At 42.9% G+C, this 26,025-nt stretch overlaps 1 protein-coding gene across 1 annotated transcript in view; it reads right to left on the bottom strand.

The window, feature by feature from the left end:
- Positions 1–22,713, bottom strand: part of VAV3 (vav guanine nucleotide exchange factor 3) — a gene marked incomplete at both ends in the record, with an annotated part of 168,268 nt that extends 145,555 nt beyond the window's left edge. The window contains one exon of the mRNA XM_082003020.1: positions 22,510–22,713. Within this exon, the coding sequence (XP_081859146.1) occupies positions 22,510–22,713 (204 nt within the window). The remainder of the gene's footprint in view (positions 1–22,509) is intronic.
- Between the last annotated feature and the right edge of the window lie 3,312 nt (positions 22,714–26,025).

Here is a 26,025-nt window from a genome sequence, read left to right as displayed (position 1 = left end):
CCACTGATGAAGTCTTAATTCAACATCTATTAATGTATTTTCCTAAGCCAGCAAGAGGGAAAAGAGCAATATCAGTCAGGAACTGAAGTTTTAACATTTCTATTGTTCCTATGTGTGACACTTTTCTTGTAACAATCTTTAAATCCAGAGTCTTAATGAGGGTAGGCAATGCAAAAGGGCCATAAGGAATTTAAAGACAAAGTCAATGCAAGAGGATGAGTGCTCATATTTTCAAACGAAATCTCCAGAGATTTTTTTTTCTTTTAAGTATCACAACACCACAAGTAAGCATTATTCTTTTTCTCACTCTTAAATAAAACATATTAACTTGCAAATTACTTCTAAAAAAGAAACTAATGCCCAGAGGAAGAACACATCACTCACAGCAAAGGAATTCAGTTTTAGGTTCTGCATTTGGCTTCTTGTGCTGCAGACCATCTCCAGCATTCGGATGATCAATATTTTTAAAGCTCTAAGCAGGAACAAGAAAGCCAAATACTAAGTATCTCCTAACCTTTGCCTCCAAACAGTTACAAAACAGATACACTAACAAAGATGAAAGAGGCTGCACACTGAGTTCTGGAAGAGGCAGGCTCACTGTGAGTATCTCAGCAGCTTACAGCCTATACCTTAGCTCTGCGTATGGGTACTTTGTATATGCATGACTGGTAGCGTTACATAACTGAAGAGTTTTGCTAGGAAATGTGCTATGCAAAGAACAACAACAGACATTCCTTGGCTTAGAGAATTAAGGAATAGCTAGAGAGATCTGTAGGGTCATTAGCTTACTGGATCTGGGCATTCTTTGATGGCCTACACAATACGTAGGATGCTGTATGAACTATAAAACATACTAAATTCCATTGGACCACTGCTAACACAGTATGAATATTAATAGCATGTTCTTTATTTGCTCAGTTAATATAGTAATTAAATATTTATAGAAAAGCTCTTCTTCAAATTCCTGACTACTATTCAATTGTGCCTATTGGACTTTGACTTGAGTATGAAGTTTTGTTTATGTACATTTGCTCTTTGCTGTGCTTCAAAGAAAGAAAATGGAAATTGAAACTTGAAAAAAGCTGAGGAAGCACAAAGGGTGCTCAGCTTTTATTAGTACTGATATGGGGTGAACAGAGGGCAGAGGAAAAAACAAAGCTCAGGACTTGTCATGCATTCCTTACTCTCCTTGGCTATGCTGACACCTATAGCATTGGTTAAGCAAGTGAGGGCTAAGAAGTGCTGAGATTCTCTGTGTCCCTTAAGTCAAGTACTCCTACAAGCCATGAAACTGCCAATGTCTAGTCAGTGGTCACTGAAACACACTCAGCAAACAGCTTCCACGTCCTACCATCAGAACAGGAGTCACCAGGCTGCCTGAAGAAGCAAGAAACCTCTTCTCCTTTACCTGTTTCAAGATGAAAACTAAAAGAGAGCTCCGGGAATGCACACAGTCACTAAACAGATGAGAATTTTTAGGCCATGGAGCCCCAAATACAGGAATTCCCCAAGTGTAATTGGCAAGAAGCATGGGTGTGAGCTCAGGACAGCATCCTATTGCAAAGGGCAATTTTCTGAGGAGCCCTTTATTACCTGCTAGCAAGACTTAACAAGTCTATTCCGCAGTATCTTGTCAGAAAGAACAACAATTGGAACATATTAAGCATGCAAAGTGCACAGAGATTAGCTAGGGGGTTCCTGTGCTTAGTTAACCTTTTCAAATGACTAGTCTTATCTGTCTTACATCCTAAAGTTGCATCCCTAAAGTGTCTTTCACTCGGGATTTTCAGTGTCTTACAAACACACGCAAGAAGATGACAGACAAAGGGAACATGGTAAACAGTCCTGAGGAGAACAAGAATAGGAGGAAGACAGCTAAAAGAGGACCACAGGAAAAGGAACAGGAAAGGAACTCTTTACTGTTCAAACTTATCATACACTTGCATGGAGCTCCATCTTACTTATCAGGCTGAGAAAGTTAGATGCTTCTGCAATCTTTATTACCACATATATTGCATTTGAGCATTTCCCAGTAACAATGATTCATCTATAAAAAGCAGATTCAGAGTTTGCTTTACTGGTTCCAGATTCTCACACAATTATAAGAGCAGCAATAGGGTACCAGATATTTTTCTGCTCAGTAGTGAAATAAAACAACCCAGGCTAGGGTGCTGCACAAAGCTCACCTTCATTCACTGAGCAAACACCAGGTGTTCCACCTGCGTTTCTGTCCTCACTGAGAATGTTGAAGATTGTTATGCTTCCAGAACCAGACCTGAACCAAGGCTCAGACCAAGTACTGAGCTCTTCTAACAGTCAAATAATCAAACCATGGCAGAAACCAAAACAGCTCAACCATTTTAGCTATTTAACAAGGGGGTTTTTGTCCCACTCTGTAGGAGAGACTTTCTGCCCCATTGCCTTCTATTAAAGAAAATGAAGAAGATGGACCTAAAAATCTATATTGCTCTCCATCATGACGGTGAAGAAAGAAAATCATACAAGTTTATAACACAAATATTTTAACTGTCATTCCATTGTTAATGGAAAAATAATTTGTATCTGAAGTGTTTTTTAATATATGGATTGAGGTCGTTTTACCTCTGAAATGTCTTAAGCTATAAGCTTTCAGGATATACATAAAGGTTAAAGCAAGAGAAATTGTAAGTATGATTTAAAAAAGGGAATAATGATTGCACTGCATTACAAGTAACTTGTTACTACTGTATAAGTAATCTAATTACATTACCTACATAGTAATAAAAATTTATTTATAATCCCATTATAAGCCTGCAGAAAAAACACTCCTTTTCCCAACACATCAAAAACTGGGGAGGGGGGCCAGGAACAGGGCCTCCATCTTTTCCAGTCATTAGGCCACTTCACTGATGCACTGAGAGACGGAACACCATCAGCACGCTGACCACCACAGCCCGCGTTGCTCTGCCAACTTTCCCAGTGGCTTCCCAGAGGTGCCGTCGGGCTAGGGAGGGCCGACGGGTGGCTGCCAGGGACAGTCAGCACCCGCCAGGAGGGAGGGAGGGAGGCCTCCGCCATGCCTGCTCACCTCCGCCTGTCGCTGGAGGCCTTTGGCCACACACCGCCCTTCCCACAGCCACCCACCCTGCCAAACCCCTCTGACTACCTCCTGGCAAGCCCGGCAGGACCCATAACACCACAGACTGGCTGAACACTAGCCAGAATAAAGATAAAGGATCATACTGGATGCAAAATCCTCCGGTGCCCCAGCAGGCCTTATATTTCCAAGGTTTATGAAACAACTTCTAAGCAACTGATAAAATTGGCCAGGATGAGACAGGCAATCCCAAACATCCACAAACCATAATCTTCCAAAATACCCGGCTCAGTGGGGGGGAATCACAGAGCTGTTCATTCCCGGTCGTCACGAGAGGCCTCAGCCCAGACACTAACCCAAGTTCAGGAGACCTTGCTGCCAGGGTCACCTATACCTTAGGAGACTTCGTTGGTCACACCAGGAGAATGGGAACCCTAAGGCGATACAACTCCACGAACATCTACTGTTTCCAGATAACGCAGATCAGGTAAAGCAGTATTAAAAGCAGACAGGTACTATACTATGATTCATTTTGTCAATGAGATTTAAATACAGAACTCTGCACAGATCGTGTTTTTAACCAGCACATGCCTCGCCTCCAAGAACATATCCTCAAACAGATGGTGTCACCCCAGGACCTGCAGGAGCCACACTAAGTATAGAAACATAGATATTTCAAGTAACATACATGTATTTATTTCAACCTACAGTGAGGAAGAATGTTTAATACCATTTATTCCATAAATAATTACAAAGTTCTAAAACTCTGATGCTTTATCTTATACACTACAGCAAGTCTTTCAGAGGAAAGATGTATTTGGATGATTTCTAAGACTGAATTTTAGCTGGTCAATCATTTGTGGTACTGCATTACCTCAAGTAAGAGTTAAAAACACTTCCAGTGTTAATGACACAGCTTCTTGGAAATACTTAAAAGCTACTACATAGACCACACACAATTTGAAGTTTTGTTTTTTAAAAATAGAAAATATAGCAGAACACACTTTGTAAGTCAGTTTGGTGAAGAAGTACCCCTTCTTGCTTGCTTTGAATATGCTACCCACTACCTCCATTGGATACCCCTCTGTTTCTGCACTGGAAAGGACAGCAAGTAATTTTCTCTTTCCTCAGGTCTCTCATTCTCCCCCCATGTTGCCTCTTTTCAAAGCTGAAAAATTCTTCTTTTTCTATTGAGCTGTTCCTTACTGTTTCATACCTTTGAAAACCCCTACTGCCCTTTCTCTACACCTTTCTCATTTTATTACAACCTTTTTAAAACAGGAGACCACAACTACATAATACAGGAGCACTGTGGCTTATGCAGTAGACTTCAATGGCATAATGAGCCATAATGCATAATAACATAATGAATGTTTTGGGCACAAAACAAGCCTCTACAAATGCACTTTGCAAAAACCCTTGGGTGCTACATCCTCCACAGATGTCTACAGGAACAGATTACTGTTCTGAAGAATCTGGTCTGGATGATGATGAGATACTGAAGTAGATGAAACAGTGGTTTGATTCACAACTGCAGTTCCTGTGATAAACAGGACACAAAAATATTAATAGTTCTCAACTTCCAAAAATTCTCTGAAGGAACAGTCAGTTAAAATACAACTCTAAAAATGTAGATACTAATGTCTTTGTACCCACAACCGTCTTCCACAGAGTCACTCTGAAATCCAGCCAGCGTTAAGCAAACTGCACTCCGTGTCTTCAGTGACATGGAACATTCCTAATTAAGGAATTCAAAGTGAAATATTGATGTAATGCAAAAATCAGTAAGTTTTAGAACAAATTCTACCACCAGCATCATTAATTTACAACATCAACTTAAAATCAGGTGACTTTATGAAGCTGCAGTAGTTTTCCTTCCTTAAGAAGGCTAACAAACAATGAAAGGTAAACCTGACATCAAATGTTTCAGCTGCCCTACATCATCATAGGTCCTTGCTGCTAAAAGCCTGCATTCACTCACCCCAGCTGTCTACCAAAATGAAACACATCATTGAAGGCAGCCCAAATTCATGTGGGAATGTGTCAAAATCACATCAACACCTACTTCCACTAGTATGAAATAACAGCTGCGATCATCTCAGCAGAGGCAAATGAGTGAATGCTTATGGAAATTCAACTGTCACCTCTATATGTGGCCCATTTGATGTCATGGCTGAATCATATTAATGCCTTGCCTCACAGTAGCTTTTGAAGTACACCGATGAACGGTCCAAAACTTTATTTCAAAGGATGTCAATTTGGCATCTCAAAGTAAAACATGAGCATGGTCTCACCAGAAGGGAGGATATTTATAAAAGGAAGACAAAAAATTTAAAATTAAAATCCTAGAGCACAAGTCAGTATTTATTAGATAGCCTAAAACAAGCAAATGGCAAATAAACCAAATACTATGAAAGCTCTGCAGCAGAGTATAATTTAGAATTATCTGGACTCTGTGTCTGCTGAGTAATTTGCTACAGTACAATCAGGGTTTTAAATGGAGTATGTGGGCGCCAGTGAGAAGTCTGCATTACTGAACCATACTACATGCTGAGTCCTAAGATACTAATATCACATTTTTCGCCAATTCAATTAAGAAATTCTTAAGTTACTGTAATATAGATGGCTGTTTCAAACAGCTCCTTATAACCAACATGAAGGCAGGTTCAGTAAAGAACCCAACATAATTGTTAAAAGATCTGGTCCTCAGTCTCCATGTGAGATCATACAAGACCGCACATGAAAGCTGCCTTTTCAAGAGAGCAGCACAGACATCAAGATGCAGGGCAAGCTTAACACCTCCATGCAGCCTCCAGTGCACTGACTCAGATACCATAATAATTAAATTCTTCAGCAGTGCAAAAGGCAACGAAGGATACTGGCAAAAAGCTTTATTTTTATTGTATATTGGCAGTTCCTGTAATATAGATTACAAAATCAAGGGGTACTGATGAAACCCAGGAGAGGGGCAGGGGAGCAGAACAAGATGTCACACATGAGAAGAGCTCCACTTCAATTACCACCTGGGGGACTCTACCACCAATGCCTCATCAGGCACAACTATCTCACCACCAGGTATTTTCACTCTCTTGCTATGCCTTGGGAAAAGAACTACAGAATATTCTACCAAAATAATAATTCTGATTATAAGAGTACAATGTGCTTTGAGTTCTGCCACATTATTCCAAGTGTCCCTAGATGATGAACTGTGTTAAAGATCATTTTAAACTACTTTAAGAGCTCATCTCAGTCTTTAAGCTACTGACTTCCAGCTGAAAAACTTCAAAACAACACTGCACATACGTTGGTGACCTCATGAAAAACAAATTTACCAAACTATTGTTAAAAACACCTGTAAAAGGTATTCCTCATCCTGGAAAGAAACACTGCGTAAATGGTTCCCATTAGTTTCACGCTCATATTTTCATCTCCCTTAAATTTACAAATAATATACACATCAGTGCCAGAAATGTTTTACCACAGAGGGCACCTGAGAACCACTAATGTAGGAAGTCCTCACACAGTGCTCTGCTGGTCTTCTGAACTTAGTGAATTTAACAAAATTAAGTTAAAAAAGGCATGCCAAAATCACAGCAATATCTACGTAAAAATCAACAGTGACTCTTGTCATTGCTAAAAAAATTTCCACATGAGAAGTAATCTATTACTGGTTTTGGCATCGATGCATACATAAAGGAAAATATAGCAACATAATGTAGGGACAGTGAAAGCATTTGCCTGCAAGCTGTAGGAAGTGGTTTTTTAAACCTATTATACAAAAGAACACATACAAAAGCAATACAAACAGCTGCTATAACATACATTCAGACCTCTGAACAGGCATCAGCTTACTAAATTGCCTAACAGAAAATCACTTCAAAACAAATGATTCCTTAGGGTTTTTTTTAAATAACATATTGAATGCAAACATTGAAGCTAAGCTGCAAGAATGTCTAGGAAGCCTAGATTTTGTCTGATTTTGTTTAGTATTATTTTGTTCTACAGTCTATTTGGCTAACAGTATGATCCTGGACCAGTTTCTATCTTCTGAAAAGCATAATAGCTTGGTGAGACAACAAAGCAGGTGAAGATTAGAAAGAATAACAAAAATCAATACATATACAATTTGTAACTGGGAATTTATAACAACAACAAATCATTCCCTGCCTCTCTATGGAGATGGTCCTCAGCACAGAAGTTATGAGTGGTTTTCAGACAAGGGGACACAATGACACTGCAAGGCTGATTCTTGGTCTTTAAGTCAGATAAGCAGAACAGCAGCACAGAGTCCCTGTAGCAAAAGGCAAACTTATTCAATTTGTGGAAAGAAGATAATCTAGTGTGAACAACCAGACAGAAAAATTATTCAGCAACATGCTTTTGAACGGATCAGAATAAGTGGTTATGTGAAACAAGGGCAGGAGAGTAAATAGGTAAAACGATTAGAGTAGTCCCTTGCAACTAGTTTTGTGGCTGTATTATTCAGGAACTATTTGTATTAAGATCCTGTTTGCTTTTTTCAGAAACTAGCATTTCTCCATTTGTGACAATAATATGCTACTTCTCAATATGCGTTTTTAAAGAAAAGACTAGAAGTCAGTATACAGTAGGGATCTGAAGTATACAGTCTAATTATTTAACTTTTGTACTGCTCATTCATTTCTAAATGAAACCACGAGAGCAGCTATGTGGGTATTTTCTATACCAAGGACTGGAAACTCACAAGTTTGTGACTCATTGTTCCCTGAGAACAGCTGTGCCACACACAACTGACCAAACTGACTGATCCTTTAAACGTGACTCATAGGTCTACCAAAACCTGCATCAAGATCCACTACCAGCCAGAGGCCACCCCATCAGGACGCAAGCATCTCTGTATGAATTCTTGGCAAACTCTCCTATGACTGCTCTGCTCAACCCTTCCCACCTGCTTCAGAAGTCTCCTCAGGGCAGAAAGAAGCAGCAGTCTAACTTGCGGAGACACAAGTTATCCAAACGTCTGCTTACTTTCCCCTTGGGACATTAACAAACTTTCAGTCAATAATAATTTTTAAAAAGTCTCAGGCACAGACTAGGGTACAGCATTACTTCCCAAAATGCAGAAATACCTTCTCAGTGTCATAGCCCACACCTAACATGTTTGTTTACAGGAAAAGGAAATCATACTAAAAATGAGAAAACTTCACAGAAGCAAGTGTCAGGAATTCAGTGAAACATGCCAGAGGTGTAGGTCATAGAGAAGGGCCAGCATCCCCGTAAGAGAAGGAAAACAGAACAGTCACTCCTGTCCCACACAGATGGAGACTTGCAAGACTAAGCACATCGATAAGTGAATACAGAGACATGGTAATGGTTGGAAAAGAATATGACTAAATTAAAGAGTACAACAAATTTTGAAAGGAAATTTCCCTAGTTAAAAATCACTCTCACAACTACAAAAAGTGAATAAAGAAGGAAGCATAAAAGAGTGGGCCAGACTTCACAATGGAAAACTTTAATGATGGAAAGCATTGATGCAACTAGAAAACTAAGCAAAAGCCACCTCTTTCCCAGCAGCGTATTTCAGTTCTGAAGGGACATGTAAGGAAAATGGTTCTAGCGTCATGAAGGATCCAATACTGAAGTTTAAAGAAAAAAAAAAAAAAAATCACTGACCTGGATTAAGTTCTTATCAGCATCCCATCATGAAACAAATAGTTTAAAGCTGCTCTAGTACTTCAGATTATATGAAACCATAAAATCAGCCAGCATAGTAGAATGAATGTCACAATAATTATTCTTCAAATACATGTTCCCATTAAATGAGGAACTGCATGACAAAATTTTAATTTAGTCCCATAAGAACTTAAAAAAAAAAAAACCACTCTCAAATGGTAGTACTGAACTGCTTCACCCCCACAAGGAGAGAAACTATGTGAACAAATCAAGACAAGACGTGCTTGTTTAGGGACAAGGCTTTATGCCTTGACCCTACTGAGCTTTCAACTACAGCATGTCCACAGACTTTGGTGGAGTAACCAGCTGGGCATCTCCTCTTTCTCTGCCTGTGATGTCTATGAACTATACCAGGCCTATAAAGACTGTATCCATCTACAGAAAGCAAGCAAATCTCTAGAAACCTGAAGGAACAAATTGTAGTCTGAATGAGTTCCTAAGTAATCTCTGATAAAGTTATTCTTAAATTTCCTTCTAACCTGACTTATAGTCGCCATTAGCTACCAAGGTAATCCCTCAGGGACACCATCGTGTTGCAAATGCTTCTATCTCACAATACAGGTACTTAGTTGTAGTGGTTGTTTCACCTTGAGATTAAATAATCCTCTCTGTTTCCCCAGGCTGGAGGTGAAATAAAATTATTGTGTCTATCAGCCCCTGAAGAGTAAGTGGGCCTCACTGGAAAGAGAGAGAAAGAAACCAGAGAGATTGATGCCAAACACGAGGTAGCCACAGGATGAGCATGCTGGCTATTTCTGCCTTGCAAGCAACATAAATAATCTATCTGAAAAGTGATTAAAAATAACTACCATTCCCATTCCCACCTGCTCCCTCAGGACAAAACCCCAGAAAAAGATTGCTCAAGCACTGCCGCAGTGGCACAAACTTCCCGGGTTTGGTGGAAAGGGAAGGAATCAAGTGATGCTGCCTTTGGAAATAACAAGTTTCCAGCATCAGTGGCTGATTCACCTACAGACTCCCAAGCACTAGCTTTCATCCTCATCACTCACCACTAGAGTGGTCTGCCTCATCACCTGCAGCAAGCAGCAAAACAATTTTGGGGACACACTCACAGATGTTGGAAACCTCCGAGTGCAACAGGAAGGAGGCAGACGTTTTTAAAATAATGGGTAAACACAAACCAGTCACCATTTACAAAAAGTAGTCACTGAAAAGCAGCTTAGAACAGCCCAACATGCGATTGCTGTTCAAGCACTGATTGGTCCCTTGAAATCCCTGTGCTAGCTGGTCCTAAAAGCATTACTTCCACTCGAAGTGCTGCCCTCCTGCCCGGTGCTCTCACCTACGCGGGAAGCAGCTTCCAGAGAAGATGGGCTGTCATCCATGTAGGAAACAGATTTCAGAGGCTCTACAGAGGGATGAGGCCAACAGCGAAGACAACAGGGCAGGGAAAACAGCTGAAAGGAAGAAAGAGCATCAGGAAAGAAGCGAAAGAGGAAACAGATGCACTAGAGGGAGAAGAAAATACCAGGGGGAGAGCAAAGGCAAATGGAGAAGGTGAAAGTAATATAGTCCAGATTGAGAAGAGAGAGCAAGAGCACAGAACAAGCTGCAGAACTGAGATGAGTCAAAATGCGGACAGAGAGACAAGAAGGAAAGAAAGGGAAAAAATTTTTCTTAAAAAAGCCCAGACCTGTCAGAGCAATACCTCTTACTAATCAGACAGCAGCCTGGGTTTCTGGGCACAATAGATAAGACCAAGCCACCTGAGTCAAGGTAGAAAAATGCGAGAAACAGGGAAAATTGAGAAAACGTTGTCATTAGCAGAGCTGAGAGGAAAATGAAATATCCTACAGAAATCCTAACATTTCAAAACCCGTTGCTCTTTCAAATCAAGATGAAAGGCATTTTAAGTTCATTAAACTTTAACATGACTTTACTGAAACACTGGATTTTGAGGTCAAACTCTAATCATATTCAGCACAAAACAGGAAAAGCTAAATACTACTGTATTCCTTTTCCAAATAGTTTAAAGAACATCTCCCAAGAATGGCATTCCTGAAAAACCTTTTGAGGAGTAATTCTCCTGTAGAACTGCTCCACCACAAATTTTTCAAACAACATTAGACGAAATCACTGTTCCCGCACAGGAATGAAAAAGATACATCACTCAGGAGTCATATTTCCAAACATAAATGGTTTTGCAAAATGTATTTGTGGTCCTGCATGTTGAACCACAAATTTTGAAAACTGCTTTTAAGACTTAGAGTGCCATTCCCCACACCTGCCCCTCGATAGCATGGAAACAGCAATGAGTTCTGAGCCAGAAAGACCAAGTCCTTAATTAATATGACAACCATCATCAGCAGACCTTCACAGAGAAACCCCACCAAAACACCAGTTCTGGCCCAGAGGAGAACATCTCAGCCTTTGTTCACTGCTAATCAGAGGCCACATGAATTCACAACCACTGTTATACTAGTCATGGAAGAAGGATCTACTCCTCAGGCCTGTTCGCAACAAGGTATGCTAAGAGCCAACATTAGAAAATACACTCCCTCTTGTTTCAAGTGTTTTTTAATTAGCAGTTGTTTTCTTATGTTTCTCCCATTGGCCGTGGCAAACAGCTTACAATTTCTTTAAAAACAAAAAAAACCCCCACTCCGGGAATACTATCATAACTGGGAATCCCATACACAAGTGCAAGAGATTTTAATTTCGTAATAGGTTTTTTAAACACTAAAGAATAAGTCACATTACACTTAATAGTGCTCTTGAAATAACGTGATGCGCTATGGGGCTTACAAGCTACAAAAACCTAAATTCTCAGAAACGAGAATGCAGATAGTTTCAATTAAGCAGATTCCCCCAGGGTCTGTGAATCTGAGCAATTATAGCTGGGAAGACACATAAATTTGAAGCATGCTCTAGTCTGCTGCTCAGGTGCTTCCCAGGAAGAGCAGCTCCCCTGCTCCCAGCATGGCTCCACCGTTCCTCCATCCAGTCCCTCTCCCATCACCATGTCTGTATTCGCATGCAAATCACACGGGTCCTGTCAGCAAAGGCTTTCATCTCAGCTAATCAATTTACCAGGGTCTTCCACAGGAAGGGAAATCTCCAGGACTCTGATACAACTATAGAGGCATTCCAATAGGATTACTGGAGTAATTTCCATTAACGCTTCAGAAAACCTGCAAGAGCACAGAGACAGTAGCTACAAGCATGTTCTAAGGCACAGTCCTCCTAACCAACAATAGCGCTCAAAGGCTCAACAAATGAGGAGTTAAACCTCAGCTTTTACAACGATTGCCATCTGTTCAGCATACTTCACAGTGAAATCAGTGGCTTCAGCACAATCCACAGAGAAAATGTATCACCATATTCAGCGCTGCCAGCCACAACTGCAAACTGAATCAACACAGACCCTGAATAACTTTCTCATGACTACTTGTAGTGATTCACATCAAGGCACAGCGGTGGGTAAATTCAGGCTACCCTCTTTGTGATGGATAAAATTCGGGACTTAACAGGGACAGGCAGAACTCAAAACAAAATGGCTCAGGTGAACACCATTTAGGACTCCCAACCTCAGCACATTTACACACCTGTTAAAGACCGCTTAAGGTTTTAACATATTCCCCACTTTTAAAAATACCCTAGGAATTCCCTAGAAGTAAACAACCCTAAGAGGACACACACAGCCCCCAAACAAGCCCTCAGGGTAACACCCAAAAGCTATTAACTCATACCAAGCATCCCAAAACCTAAGTGAGATCCATAAAAGATAAGAAAACAAGGAAGGTGGAAAATCAAAGCTCCGCAGGAATTTCCAACAATATTTAAAAATAAGCAATTGCCAATTCAGAGAAGTATGTGATAGAACCTGAAATCCTGCATCACTTGGTGCATGCACATGGAGGGTAAACCACTAAGAGAAAGTGAAACTTAAATGTTTCCTCATGCGACTTGGTGCAATTCAGCAAAACTGGTACTGCTCTGAAATGCAAAACTTGAGCGGCAAAGTAGCACAACGGGGTTTTCAAAATACCTGCCTAAATATAAGTTAGGTTTTTAAAGCTTGGCAGAAATCCCTTTTCGACCAACCGGACATCAACTGACCATGAGCCCAAAGGCAGTAGCCTGCAAGGGCACTTCAGAGAGTGTCAGTCTTTCTATTTGAAGACTACAAGGAGCCACAGGCAATAGCAAGAGTTTGAACGTTCTCTCTTTCCTACTTTCTACGTACGCTCCAGGAAAAAGAAATTCAAAGCTTGATCTAAATCCTACAGATATAAGTAGGATTAATGAGTGTTTACCCTGAGTTACAGTTCACATGGTAGGACTGTATCATCACTATACCTCCATCCAGAGACACCTAAAATCTGACAGGTGCATTACTGCAGTGAAGGTGTGGTCCTCCATCTACCTTTAACCATCTCTGCACTGCAATCAGACATATTTGCTCACAGATCCCAAGGAATCCAGCAGGAAAAAATAGCATGGCCATCATGGCCTTATATCAACTGATAGAAGGCACTACTGCTACATGGAGTAGTAGTTGGCGGGAATTTGAAGTCAATCACTGGAGCATGTAAATATAAATCTTGACCACCAACGTGCAAGCAAAACACAAAGCTATGAGGATGCAGTCATTATTAGAGTATTAATTTAGAGTGTGGGCAGACAACACATTAAATGTTTTTAGCATCAGATTTCCTACACAACATTAAAGTGAGGCTGCTTTGATAGTCAAAATTTTCAAGGGTCAAGCTCTAACCATTCTGCTTTAGTTGACTGTAAGGCCTCTTTCTACGTTGAAGCAATGTGAATGTAGAAACAAGCAACAGTACAAATTATCCTAAGTGTAAATTATACACTACATACCCTTATGTAACTCAAACAAATAGATAAATTTGACGGTATCAAGGATTAAAGGGCATGTCTAAGGATTTTGGAAATATAAATCATCTTGTCTTTCTAAACTTTACCAATTAAAAATATGCTTTAAAAAATGTTTTATGTTTAGTTTTTTCAGAAAATATTCTACTATAGCAACAATGTCAGATATACATTTTGTCTGCTTCAGCAAGGCAATCATACCATATTCTCTATATCATTTAAATTAACTTTCAGTGATTTTTAGAGGGATAAAACTAGTGAAAAACAGGTAATGATAAATTAACTGAATCCCTACTAACCAATTATAAAATAAGATTCTGGCTGAATGTAAAGGCAATTTACAGGCCCAAAATATTTTGAATTTTAATAACAAGACAGATGAACCTAACTTCATCAACTACATTACTTCATACTCACAGGTCTACAAGAGTGTTTTAAACAGTACATGACTAGTTTTTATACATATCACGACAATACCACTACATCACACAATTTTTGACTAAGGTTTCATCTTCTGAACATACAAAGAATCAAATAACCTATTAATAGTCCTTCATTGTTTCATGTTACCAAGATACTACTGTCATTTAATACAGGATGAAAGAAAGGGTCGTTGACTGTTATTTTTCTAAAAGATACCATCTCACTTGACAATGTGCAACCTGGAGCCAATAGCATTCACTGAGCCTTGAGGGAACATCTTCCTCCTAAATATAAAAATTTAAAGCCTTACTATAAGGACGTCAGTTCAAATTGCATTTTACATATCACAAGTTTTAGCAAACAGCTGGTATTTCACAATGCCTGAAGTCTTAAGCTTGGCTTGTCAAAGCAAAATAAGAGGAAAGAAAAGGTAGCTCCAGATGATGCTAAGCAAACTGTAAAGTGCAGGGAAAAAAATTAATAGCAGATTTGACAAAGTACACTTCAGTTCATATTTCTCTGTAAAATGAATTTTCAAAATACTGAAATAATATGGTGTAAGGTAGTACAAAACATTGCTATGGAGTATTATGGAATAATATGGAAGTACTGCAATGCTGTTTTGGAGCAATAAAAACCAAAGGGTTTTCATGGGGATTTTTTTGTTTGGTTTGTTTTTTAAAAAACTACAGGTACAATTTTAGTATGGGGGGAACAAGTTCAAAAACTGACACCTCGATATCAAATAAAACTTAAAGATGATAAAACTGCCAGTGACCTAATAAAACAATACATCTTCCTCTGTACTCAGAGATACCCGTGCAATGCAGGGCACGAGCCAGGGCTTCCCTGCCTGCGACAGGCAGTGACCCGCTCCTGTCTGGACGCCAGCTCCCCTCTCCCCCGGCCCACGGCAGGCACGCAGAGGGGAGCACGCTCCAGCAGCTTCCTCTGCAGCCGCAGGCATGTGTCCTATTCCCACCTGGGTCAGCTGCTGGTCAGTGAGCCAACATCACTTCAGCAGGAAACAGTCTCTTTCACTGCCTGCCTCTATTTTTCCAATATCAAACTGTTCTGAAAGTCCTTCCTGCCCATGCCTCTCACTAGCCTGCTAGCTGCTGCTCCCAGTTAACCCTCCTCCCCAACACCCACACCCGTCAAGCCCGGGCTCAGCTATGCCAGAGCCAGGAACTGCCAGGTCCGCACTGGCACAGAGATGACGGACACACCACCACGCTCTTTTCAGGGTCCTCCCCCTCACTCCTTGCCCACCAGCAGCTGCCTTACCTTGCAGCCCTCTCCCTCCTTACCCTCTGTATTTCCTTCTTCACATCTACAATTTAATCTTCACGCCTACAATTTCATAAACTCTTTTGACCTTCAAAGGAGGGGGGGGGGCAAGAATGCAGGAGAGAAATCCAAGACCCTCTATCTCACCAGGGCAGCACAAATTGTACCAATGTATTGTACTAGCCCATCCTGATGTGCAGTGCTGCAGCCTGGTCAATAACCTCTTGCACCTCGCAGGCCTAAGGCAGTACATTATAACTGAGAACGGCACACCATCATTAAATGATGATGCCATTATCATTAAAGAATAACACAGCGTACCCAAGACTGGTTTTCTGTGTTTATCTTGGGATAAACCCTAAATGATTTTCCCTGTCCTCTCTCAAAATCCCAAAGTGCCTTACTTGCTGACACCCCCTTCAACCCAGCTTCCCAACTTTTCCTGACCATTCTCTCAAGTTCACGTTTGTTTCTTTTGATGGTTTTCTCCTACTTCTTAGATACCCTTCTCTCTCACCTTGAGCCATTTTGATTTATTAGTTTCTTTTCATAAGCCGTCCTTCAACTTGCCACTATCACAGGTCTCCCACCTTTGCCAGTCAAGGCTCAGAAGATGCATATGCCGCATTTAACAACTGTATCATAAACATCGCATGTAAAATAAGCTTTACAATACAGTACAACTGCAGGTTTCCCTTTCCTCCCCCAACAAAAAAACAAAACAAACCTATGTGAATCAAAAAAAAAATCATTACATCAGTTTTCAAATATTATTCTCTCCATCATCTTAAGGTATGAAGAACTACCGAGAAAAACTGGGTCACTACTTTTTTGCCAGTTGCTTTTCTTAGCACAAAGCACAGAGGTCATGTTAAGGTTTTGCTTTGAACAAATATTCATTTTACCAAGTCCAACATGTATGAGATATGCATATGTAAACATAACATACATATGGATAAATATATCTTTTATGGATAATATATCTTACAGGTATATCTTATGGCCAATGCAGCTTTATTTCCATGATTCATCTAGACAAAAGTTAAATGCCGTAAAGATGTTTAATGTATACAAGTACCAGCAAGAAGGCAAAGAGACTGAAAAAACCTGAAAAGTTAAAAAAATATTTTTAAAACAATTACATTGAATATGCACAGACAGTTTTAAATAATTCAAATAGACGGGGTTTTTTTGGAGACATCTCTTCTTTCTACACTTTTATGAAAATTGAACCAGTTCCCAAACTCTTGCTCAAGCCCAAAAAGTTTTGCATTTTCAGAAAAACTGTATTAATTTAAATGTATCTTTGTGGTTCTTCCTTAACTCAATAACCTAGCACCTAATGTAACAAGCAAACACAGAATAAGAGTTATTTTGCACACCAGTTCTCTCAAAGATCTCTCTGCCTAAGGAAAATAGATTACTGTTATCCCATGACTCCCGGAAAGGGCCACAAGCACCACTCCAAATCCCTTTTATTTTCTCGTTTAGCTCATCTGTCCCTCCTAAGATCCCAGATCTAAATCACATCCTCAGGCACAGAGGTCAGCACATCTACTCGCACCCCACTTTTTCTCTTTTACGTAACATGCAGAGTCAAGAAACAATTCCCACTTCCTCCTTTGCAGAGCCACGTGGCGCACGATGTTTGACACCCTGACATTTGGCATGCTCTCCCAGGCTAAAATTTGGGAAAAAAAAAAAAAAAAAATCAAGTGGCATGGCTGTGGGGAGACACGCATGGGGGAAAGGACAGGGGAGCGTACTCACCTGCAGGAAGCTTGCAGAGGTGGGATACACACTCACCGAGTTAGGGGCAGGAGATCGTGGTTACCATTTGTGGGCAGTGGGGAAGCTCCACGCCAAGGGCAGGATCAGAGGAACCAGAGAGGTATGCCTCTCCGCACACCCACGCCCTAAGGCTACCTGATACCACTGTAACCAAGAAAAATAAACTCCTGCTCAAAAGCTCAGTTGCCACACCAAAATATAACGTGGATGACAAAGATAATGAACTTCCTTTGTACTACATGGTCACACCAAAAAAAGTAACTCCCTAAAATTAGCAAGCATTTGAACTTTTAACACAAAGTGAGGGATATTTTGTTTAGTGTTATTAGAATAATAGGAAATAGTTATTTTTAATATTTAATCTATGTCAACATCCCCTTTAGTAAACTCCCATGCCAGTATTGCATTAAGTGCAGTTTTCCTGTTTAGCAATCTCTCACAAGTTAACTAAATGCCTTGCAAAACCCATTTCAAAACTAGTTTGCAAGGTATTAAAGATAAAAGATAAGCATTAAACAGATGACATCTTCTGCAAATCCATCATAATCCATTGGATTAGGTTTTATATTTCTGGTGATAAATTATTTAAATTCTTGTATGACTATGATTAAGCATTAGGATTAGTACTTTCTGTTATGGATCACTTCTATTTTTATTATTTTCACCAGTCTATATTAGCCGAGGCAGCATCTGAGGAAAATGAATTGCTACAGTGAACAGCTCCCACGGAAGACACAGGTGCTGAGCTGCAGTGCTCCATCCTCCATCTCACCATCACCAGGCACCAATGCTACACTTCAGGTGAAACCCTGCAAGGCACCAGCAGGCCAGTCACATCTCTGTAATTTATCTAGCACAACCTCTCTTCCAGCTCCATTCCCAGCAGCTACAAGGTTTAGCGCTTCTTCACATGGTGCCTGCAAGAAAACCACTTTCAACACCACCAACTCTAAAGTCTGAATCGGGCAGACTCCCCTACAGTTAAAGGCCAAAAGACATTATTTGATCCATCTTCCAAATTTCCTTTTCCAATAGCACATGCACTGGCTGAAGATGACAGCTAACGTTGCTAGCTCGTGGGAGTTCAAACAGCAAAGCAGTTTGGGGGCTTGACACAAGAGCTCTTAATGGGGCCAACACTCCTGTTCTGTTCAGTCACAGCGAAAAAAAAAATGGACATGAATGTCCTTGAACCCGACAGTTTCCCACCTCATACAAAGCCCGTGTGTAATTTTCACAGGGGACCTAGCACTGAGATACACACCAGCCTCTCAGAGCTAGGCAGCGTTCAGCTGGCAACCCGGAGGCGGAAGATTCATTGGCAAAGCAACAGCACTGCTCGTCCTTTACATATGCAACATTTATACTTTCACATCTGAGGCGTACTTTCTGGAAAGCGTAACTGACTGAATCAGCTTCTGTTCATCAAAGGACAACTTCCACTAACCAACTATAAATATTTTCATAAACATACAGAAATGCAGACGAAGACAGCCAGCATTCAAATAGCTTCTAAACCCGATGTTTTGCAATCTAAAACCACCGAGGCATTTTTCTTACACAGTCACAGTTATCTCCAAAAAGGTAGGGGGGCTGAATCCATGGATTTCAAATGCGTAAGCCCACCCATGAGGACAGCTGTGACACAAGGTGCATGGCTGGCAGTGGGACAAAGGCATGCAGTTCCCTGTGCTAGCCAGCCCATAAAAGAGAGCAGACCCACTGCCATTTGGTCAAGCACGTGTTCGTGTCGCAACGCTGAGCATCACCAGTCTCAGTTTCTATTCCTGCCCCAAGAGCCATCAGCAGTCGTGTGCTTAAGCAGCAAAGCAACAGTGCTCCTGTTTGACCGAACAAGGCTCCAAGAAAAAGCAGCATCTGAAGCAGCAGCAGTCACAATCCCTCTACAGTTTTGATGTAGTTTTTAAGGGGTTACCACAGTCTACTGAGCAGAGCTGATGAGCTTCACTGACATCTGATCTGCCACATGCATTCTGGAAAAATAAATGCATAACGAAATGGAAGAGACTTGACTCTTATGTCAGAGACCTGACATCTACTCACAGGTCTGCCTGAGGCACTCTCTCTCACCTTCCTGTTCTTCAGCACTGCTGCATTTATAGCTATCCCCCAAGACATGAAAACTTGGTTCGTAGAGAAAGGCCTGACAAATGTCAACAGCAGTAAGATAAGGCTAAAATCACGCACCCTGCCTTCCACGAGGCCCATTCTCATTCTCTGTTTTCATTCCTCAAAAACTGTGCTGCAAGAATCCCCTGAGCCTTTCTAAGATTCTGCAGCAGAAAATAGTATCAGATCAGGGAGTATGGGAGCTGCAGCTCGACTCTAGAAGATGACAGATAAGGGTCACATGAGGTTCAAACAGTTCAGGTAAGCGGTACAGACACAGCAGCATGTTCAAGCAGACTGCACAGTCAGCGCCCAAGGTGATTTCCATCCCAGTGCCAACTCCGCCCTGGTACCCCATGCCTCCAATGTCTACAAATCACCACCCCACAATGAACAGGAGAGTTAGCTAGTGTTTCTACAAGACCCTGGGATCCTATGATGCAGCAAATGTATTAGTTTACAAGTATTATTCTGACAAAACTCACAATTTAGGGCTCAACTCTGCAGACTCCAAGTAGATCTCACCAAATTAAAAATCTTCAAGCCTCTGAGACTTCAGCATAAGTTATTGCTAACTGCTCTTTACAGTCTTAGCAACAAATTACAAGCAGCTTGCAGAATTTTAACCTACTACATTTTTAATAACATTTTTCTTAAGTTTTCACCAAGTGATCCTTTACAGCACAAAGTGTGTCCTCCAAGAGTCTTTTCATTAAACCCCACAGAACCTCACTAAGTGTTGAACACTTGAGTGTTCAAAAAACGTGTGGATGTGGCACTTCAGGACATAGTTTAGGGAACATGGTGGTGCTGGATTAATGATTGGACTTGATGATCTTGAAGGTCCTTTCCAACCTAGTGATTCTGTGATTCTGTAAGATGGCCAAATTTTGATCTCGCAGAAAGCAAAGGTAACATTCCCAGTAAATTTAATGCTGTGTAGAGTTATACATTGCAGGGTTTGATCCAGCAACAGTTCCCCCTACTTCAAGGGTGAAATCAGTGTAGGGCAGAAACACACCACTGGAGAGAGCAGTCTACAGCACAGTGGAGTACAGGTTCCTCAGGCAAGATAGCAGACACACAAAGACAGAATTGTCATAGCTGTGAAACAATTCCAGTAGCTACGCTATACACATATAAAGCTCAAGTTCACAACATGTATTATAAATAATCCAAGATCTACAATTATAATCCATAGTTCAAATGTACTTTGAGAAATAAATATTAATCTTGATTCCTGACCTGTTCTAAGAAAGAAAACAGCAGAGCATTTTGATACTTATTTTTAGTAGACAGGAGTAGACCACCAAGGTATTAATTCATCAAAAATAAAATTAAGTAATATTGCTCCAGACAAGTAACATTAGTCTCTAATTGAAGTTGATTCAATGAGCTAGTTATCCAGAAAAGACCATGTAATATCATGGGGACACCTTTCCTGTTCATTAAAAAAAAATGAGAATCTGTTTCCATACTTTTTATCCTAGAATGGATAAAAAGCAGGGCAATAAACCATTTCCAACAGTTCATATGCAAAGTATTTATAGTTCTGCAAGCTAAACTGAAAAAGGGTCAGTTTGGAAGCAATCAATCTAACCGTAATGAAAATATAAACTAGGGCTCCGGTACAGTTTAGCAAGTCCTGAGACTCTCACAGAGTTTGAGCGGTGCAGCGAGAACCTATCTGGATTTCTTCCATTCGGAGGAGCCTACCCTCTGCGTCTCTCCATCACTCAGATCAAGTATTGCCTCTGCACAGGCACTTGAAACAGGCACTTGAGCTCTCAAGTACGTGGGGATAGCCTTTATACCATGCACATCTCGTACAGGGTTCTGGGTATTTTCACTCTGACTAGCTGAAACATACCCGATACTTTTTCCCCCCCCCCCTCCCTTTTCGCACTGTAGGCCTACAGAAAACGTCCCCTTGGTAGTAAAACATAGGAGTTAAAACGAAAGAAAATAACTGGCTCTGTGAGTAAACACAAAGAACAGTCCTCCCAAAGTATAATTCACTACCCCTGCTTTCTGCCAGTGTCCCAAACAACAGTGGCAATTTTTATGCCTATACATCTAAACCAGAATCAACACTGAAACACTGCCATGTACCCGTTTCTCAATGTTTTGAAACGCAAGAAAGGCTCAGAAGTTTGGTTTCCTCTCAGAGGACATCTGCTCGGCTGCCGCCCTCTCTGCCGAGGCACAGGTGTGCGCCAAGCAGCGACAGCCTCTTCTCACCGAATTATTACCATAATCTTACCTCGATATCTGAAACCGGCTTTATGAGGCACAGTAGCAAACATCAGTCCCAACCAAAGAATGCATTTAAGAGGGAATGAATTTGGAATTACATTTCATTATTATTTAACCAAAAATATCCATTTTAAAAGCTAAACATAAAAGGGTCTGAAGGAAAAAAGGTACTAAAACGCAGGCAAGCAGCTACCAAGAACACGGTTTCTCATTACTAATCACTCTAACTTCCAGCTTTCTCGGTCGCAAAACTAGACGGCCAGCGGGCAAGCGCTACCATTGCCTCTCTCACCCACACCCCTGCAGGCCCCCCCGCCCCGCTCCAGCCCCCTGCCCCTGCCTTGGCGGCCGCGGCGGGCCCCGCTCCCTCCCTCCCGACGCCGTCCCTGCTCCTTCCCTCCGTCCCCGCTTCCCAGCTCCCGGTCCCTTCGCTCTCCAACCCCACCACGTACCTAGGTATACCCAGAAAAACGAGAACCGAGAGGTCAGTTCGTATTGTAAACGGCTCGTCTCAAACATTACCGCACGAACAAACGTGAGGCCGCTGGCCCCGGGACCCCGCAACGAGCTTCTCAGCGCAGCCGGCCCGAGGGGACGGGCCGGCGTGGCTCCGGGCGGGGGGCTCCACAGGCTCCCGCCCAAACCGCAGCCAGGGAGCCGCCAGCCCGGGGGCTCGGCCGCCCCCCTCCCGCCGCCGGGACGCGCCGCGCAGGGTAAGCGGCCCGACGGGGCCGCCCCGCGTCAGACGCGCCGCGGCTCGAGCTCGCGCTCACCGCCCGGCAGGAGCGGGGACCGGCGCCGAGCGCGGAGGCTCCGGGCTGGAGACAGGCAGCAGCCGCGGGCGCGTGCCGCGGCTCCCCCTCCGCGCCCGCGGGGCCGCTCCGCACCCCCAGGAGCCACGGACAAAGCACGCGGAGAGCCCACGCGCGGGGCGGGGAGGGGGGCAGAGAGGGGCGCGGGGGGCGCACCTGGGACATCTGCGGGCGCAGGTTGATCTCCTTGAGGTTGATGGAGTGGCTGCGCAGGTTGTTGAGGAGCTGGCAGAGCAGGACGCCGTCGCGCAGCGTCTGCGCCAGGTCGAAGACCTGGGCCGTGTCCCAGGTCACCCGGTGGTTGGGCGGCAGCACCTTGCAGCTGATCAGCCACTGCCCGCACTGCTTCCAGGGCTCCATCCCCGCCACCGCGCCGCGCTGCTGCGGCCGCGGCGGCCCCTGCTGCGTCCTCCCGCCGACGCCGGCCCGCGCCGCCCCCGCGCCCGCCCCGCCCCGCGAGGCGGGCCGCGCCCCGCCTCGCGCCTCCTCGCGCCGCCGGCGGCAGCCTCGCCCGAGGGGCGCGCGGGCCGCCCGGCGGGAGCGGCGCGCGCAGGGGCAGGGCGTCTGGCGGCCGTTTGTTGTCAGTCCCGCGCCGGGAGAACAGCGGGGGCGCGGGGAGGGCTGCCCCCCGCAACGCCCTCCAGCAGGGACCCACGGCGCGGCGTCGTTTTCCCGCCGCTCTCCCCTGGAAGCGTTTTGCACCTGACTTGGGTCTTATTTGCACTTTAAATAACGTTGAAAAAACCCCAAAACCAATATAATAGCTTCCACCGGGCATTCAGGCAGCTTCAAGTGAAGAAACACTCAAGCGGTTTGAAGTTAAAGGTGACAAGCTCCAAAGAGACACTGCAGACACCGGAGTTCACGACATCCTCTGCATCTCAAAAGCTATTCTTTCCCCCAGATTTCTAAAGCAGTGCTGGAAACTTACTTTCTCAAAAAAAAAAAAAAAAACCAAACACTTAAAAGGGTACAAAAACTCTTTTCTCCCTTATTAAAATGTTAATTTAAAAAAGAAACAGAAAACACTTTTAAAGTACTATTAATGTGTAATTTATGGGAGAAAACCCGCAGTCCAGGGTGAGAAAGCCTGCTAATAGCAAAACAGTAACGGCTATTCAAGATGGTCCGCAGCAATCCCTGGTTTTCACATCTCCTCTGCTAAAAGCCTGACACTTACTGCTTTCTGACCTCAGAATAATCCCATAAATGCTTTTAATAATTTCTGAAAGAATTAATACAGAAGTTCCGGGAATTTATTTTAAAAGCATGCAAGTGATTTGCATGTTTCAGTAAGCTTAAATGCTACTTTTTTTTCTTTTTAAAGAGGTGTTACATCTGCTACTCCAGGCATTTTCCCGAGCAGAAAGGGGTATGAGCTTTGGATCGCGAGCGCAGGGCTGCAGAACATGCCACAGGACAACTCACCGCTTCGCACTGCATTGACCCAAACAGAAAAATGCGGCCCTCAAAGCGAGCAGGAGCCAGCTCCATCATCCCCAACACCTGTGCCACCCCCGGCAGAGGGTGGGCTGAGATGGCTGTGCCTTACCACCCCATTAGAAGGCAGAAGCGTCGCTCAAGGTCACCTGGGAAGAGCGTTTGGCTCCGCGCCTAAGGACGCGGGAAGCTGCACGCGCCCAGCTTGCCTCCCAGACCCCCGCTCGTGCAGCCGGGCTCGCCGGCGGGAGAGGCTTCCAGCGCTGGCCGCGCGCAGAGGGAGCTCACGAAGCCGCTCTGCGCGGGCCCGGCCTGCCGGAGCAGAAACACCTGTCCACGGAACGCGAACGCCAGTTCGCAGCAAGTGGTTCTGCATCCGCCCGAAGAGGAGCCCTAATTCCAGAGGACTGGTCGCAGCACAAAGCTGAGCTTAAACCCTTCAGAACAACTCCGACCCGGGAGAGCGTGGCTTCAGGTCGAGCTGCCCCAGAGCGTCCCTCCCGCTCCGCGCCTTCCCAGGCAGCCGCAGCCTGTGCGGCTCCTGAGCCGCCGGAGAGACGCACGTTCGCTACCTGAGCGCCTCAGCCCAAGCGCTTGGTCACCAGGCACGGGTGCCTCTGCCCACCCAGGGCAGCGCCTTCATCGGTTTATGTCTGAGCAGCTGCAGGAGAGGGAAGATCGCAACATGAAGACGCTGTCAAAGTATCGGACTACCTACAACCTGGCAGAAATAGAGAGAATTTAATTCCTAATTTACATCAAAAGGGGCCGAAATTAACAGTCTGCACTACGATCACTTGGATAGCATCATCCATCAAAACGAACTCAGAGCAGTTTGATCAAGAATACAATAAAACACTGTCTTGTAGTAACACACTTTTTATCTACAAGAAGTTAAACTTGAAGGGATAAGTGAATAAGAATTCGGTTGCGTCCACAAGCTATCCTCTCAGACCGACAACCACCATAACACAGAAGCAAAAGCAAAAGGCAGGAAGAAAAAAAATATTGATAAAAGAAACAGAAAAACATCTGCACTCTGTTACCCACATCCCAACTTGCTGCCTCCCACCAGGATGAGCAGTACAGCACAGTGAAAGCAACATGAAGATTAAGGTTGGGATGCCTTCACAGAGACACAGGAAAACGAGCACCGTCCTGATTCATAAACACCAAAAAAAGCACTTCAGGGTAGGTGCTCAAATGAGTCTAATCTTTTTACACGATTTAATAGAAGCGATCCAACACTCCTTAATCCAAACTTTACATCCAGAGAATACGTATGCTTTAAAAGGTGGTGGTTGGAATTCTAAATATCTTAAAAACCTACACTGCAGTCTTAAATTGTGTAAAAGTCATAGGCTGTTATACTGCAGTATAAGAACTAAATTCCATGCAAAAATACGTGGGTTTGTTCCTTTACTGTACCTCATGTAATCAACTGAGTGACATTCTTCCAAATGGATAAGAATACATATATCCACATAAATTCCAGAAAATTAGCTCTCTACCAAGAATTACATGGTTGAGAGGAGGGAAGGGGCAAAGGGATTCATAGCCAAAATTCATGGTCAGCACAGCCTTGCTGGAGCAGAAGGCTGACTGCTACTGAGGTTCAGGAATATCTGCACATTCACTTTCCTCCTCTCTTGCTTTACTTCATCACAACCTTCTGTGGCTTCCTATGTTGTCCACAGTCATTTACTGGCAGGGATTCAATTTTTCTCTTAATCCTACATTTGTTTGTGTTCAAGAGCTACTTTTACGTTGACTTATTTTTTGCTGTTAATAGACACAAAAAAACCCTAGAGCTCAAATATCAAGTACTTTAAATTAACCAACTGCTGAAGACATACAGGAAGTTTGAGCTATTGCCATCCTATTCTTCTCCTCATACTCCAACAATTGCTTGTAGGTCTGTCTAGTTGAGGATCCTCTGGATTGAGAGAGGGTCCAGTTTAAAAGTCACCTCAGTCCATCTCCTCCAGCTCCGCTAGCACAGACTGATGTTCATGAACCTGACAGCTAGGTCTCAGTTTAGAGTGCTCAAAAGGTTCAACGTCTGTCACATACTTCTTTTCTTAGCGCATCATTAAGCCATTCACAGAAGCAGTTTTATCTTCAGATTTTTAAAAAGAAACCAGTAAAATTTTGGACATACATTCCCACTTTCAAATTACAGCAAAGCAGCTACATAAATACAAAAAAGAAGTCTCTGTTAAAAGAACAGCA

This window comes from Phaethon aethereus, assembly GCF_964289735.1.
Source record: "Phaethon aethereus genome assembly, chromosome: 8".
Classification (NCBI taxonomy): Eukaryota; Metazoa; Chordata; class Aves; order Phaethontiformes; family Phaethontidae; genus Phaethon; species Phaethon aethereus.
Note: the sequence above shows the minus strand (reverse complement) of the source record. Positions and strands in the feature narration are given on the sequence as shown.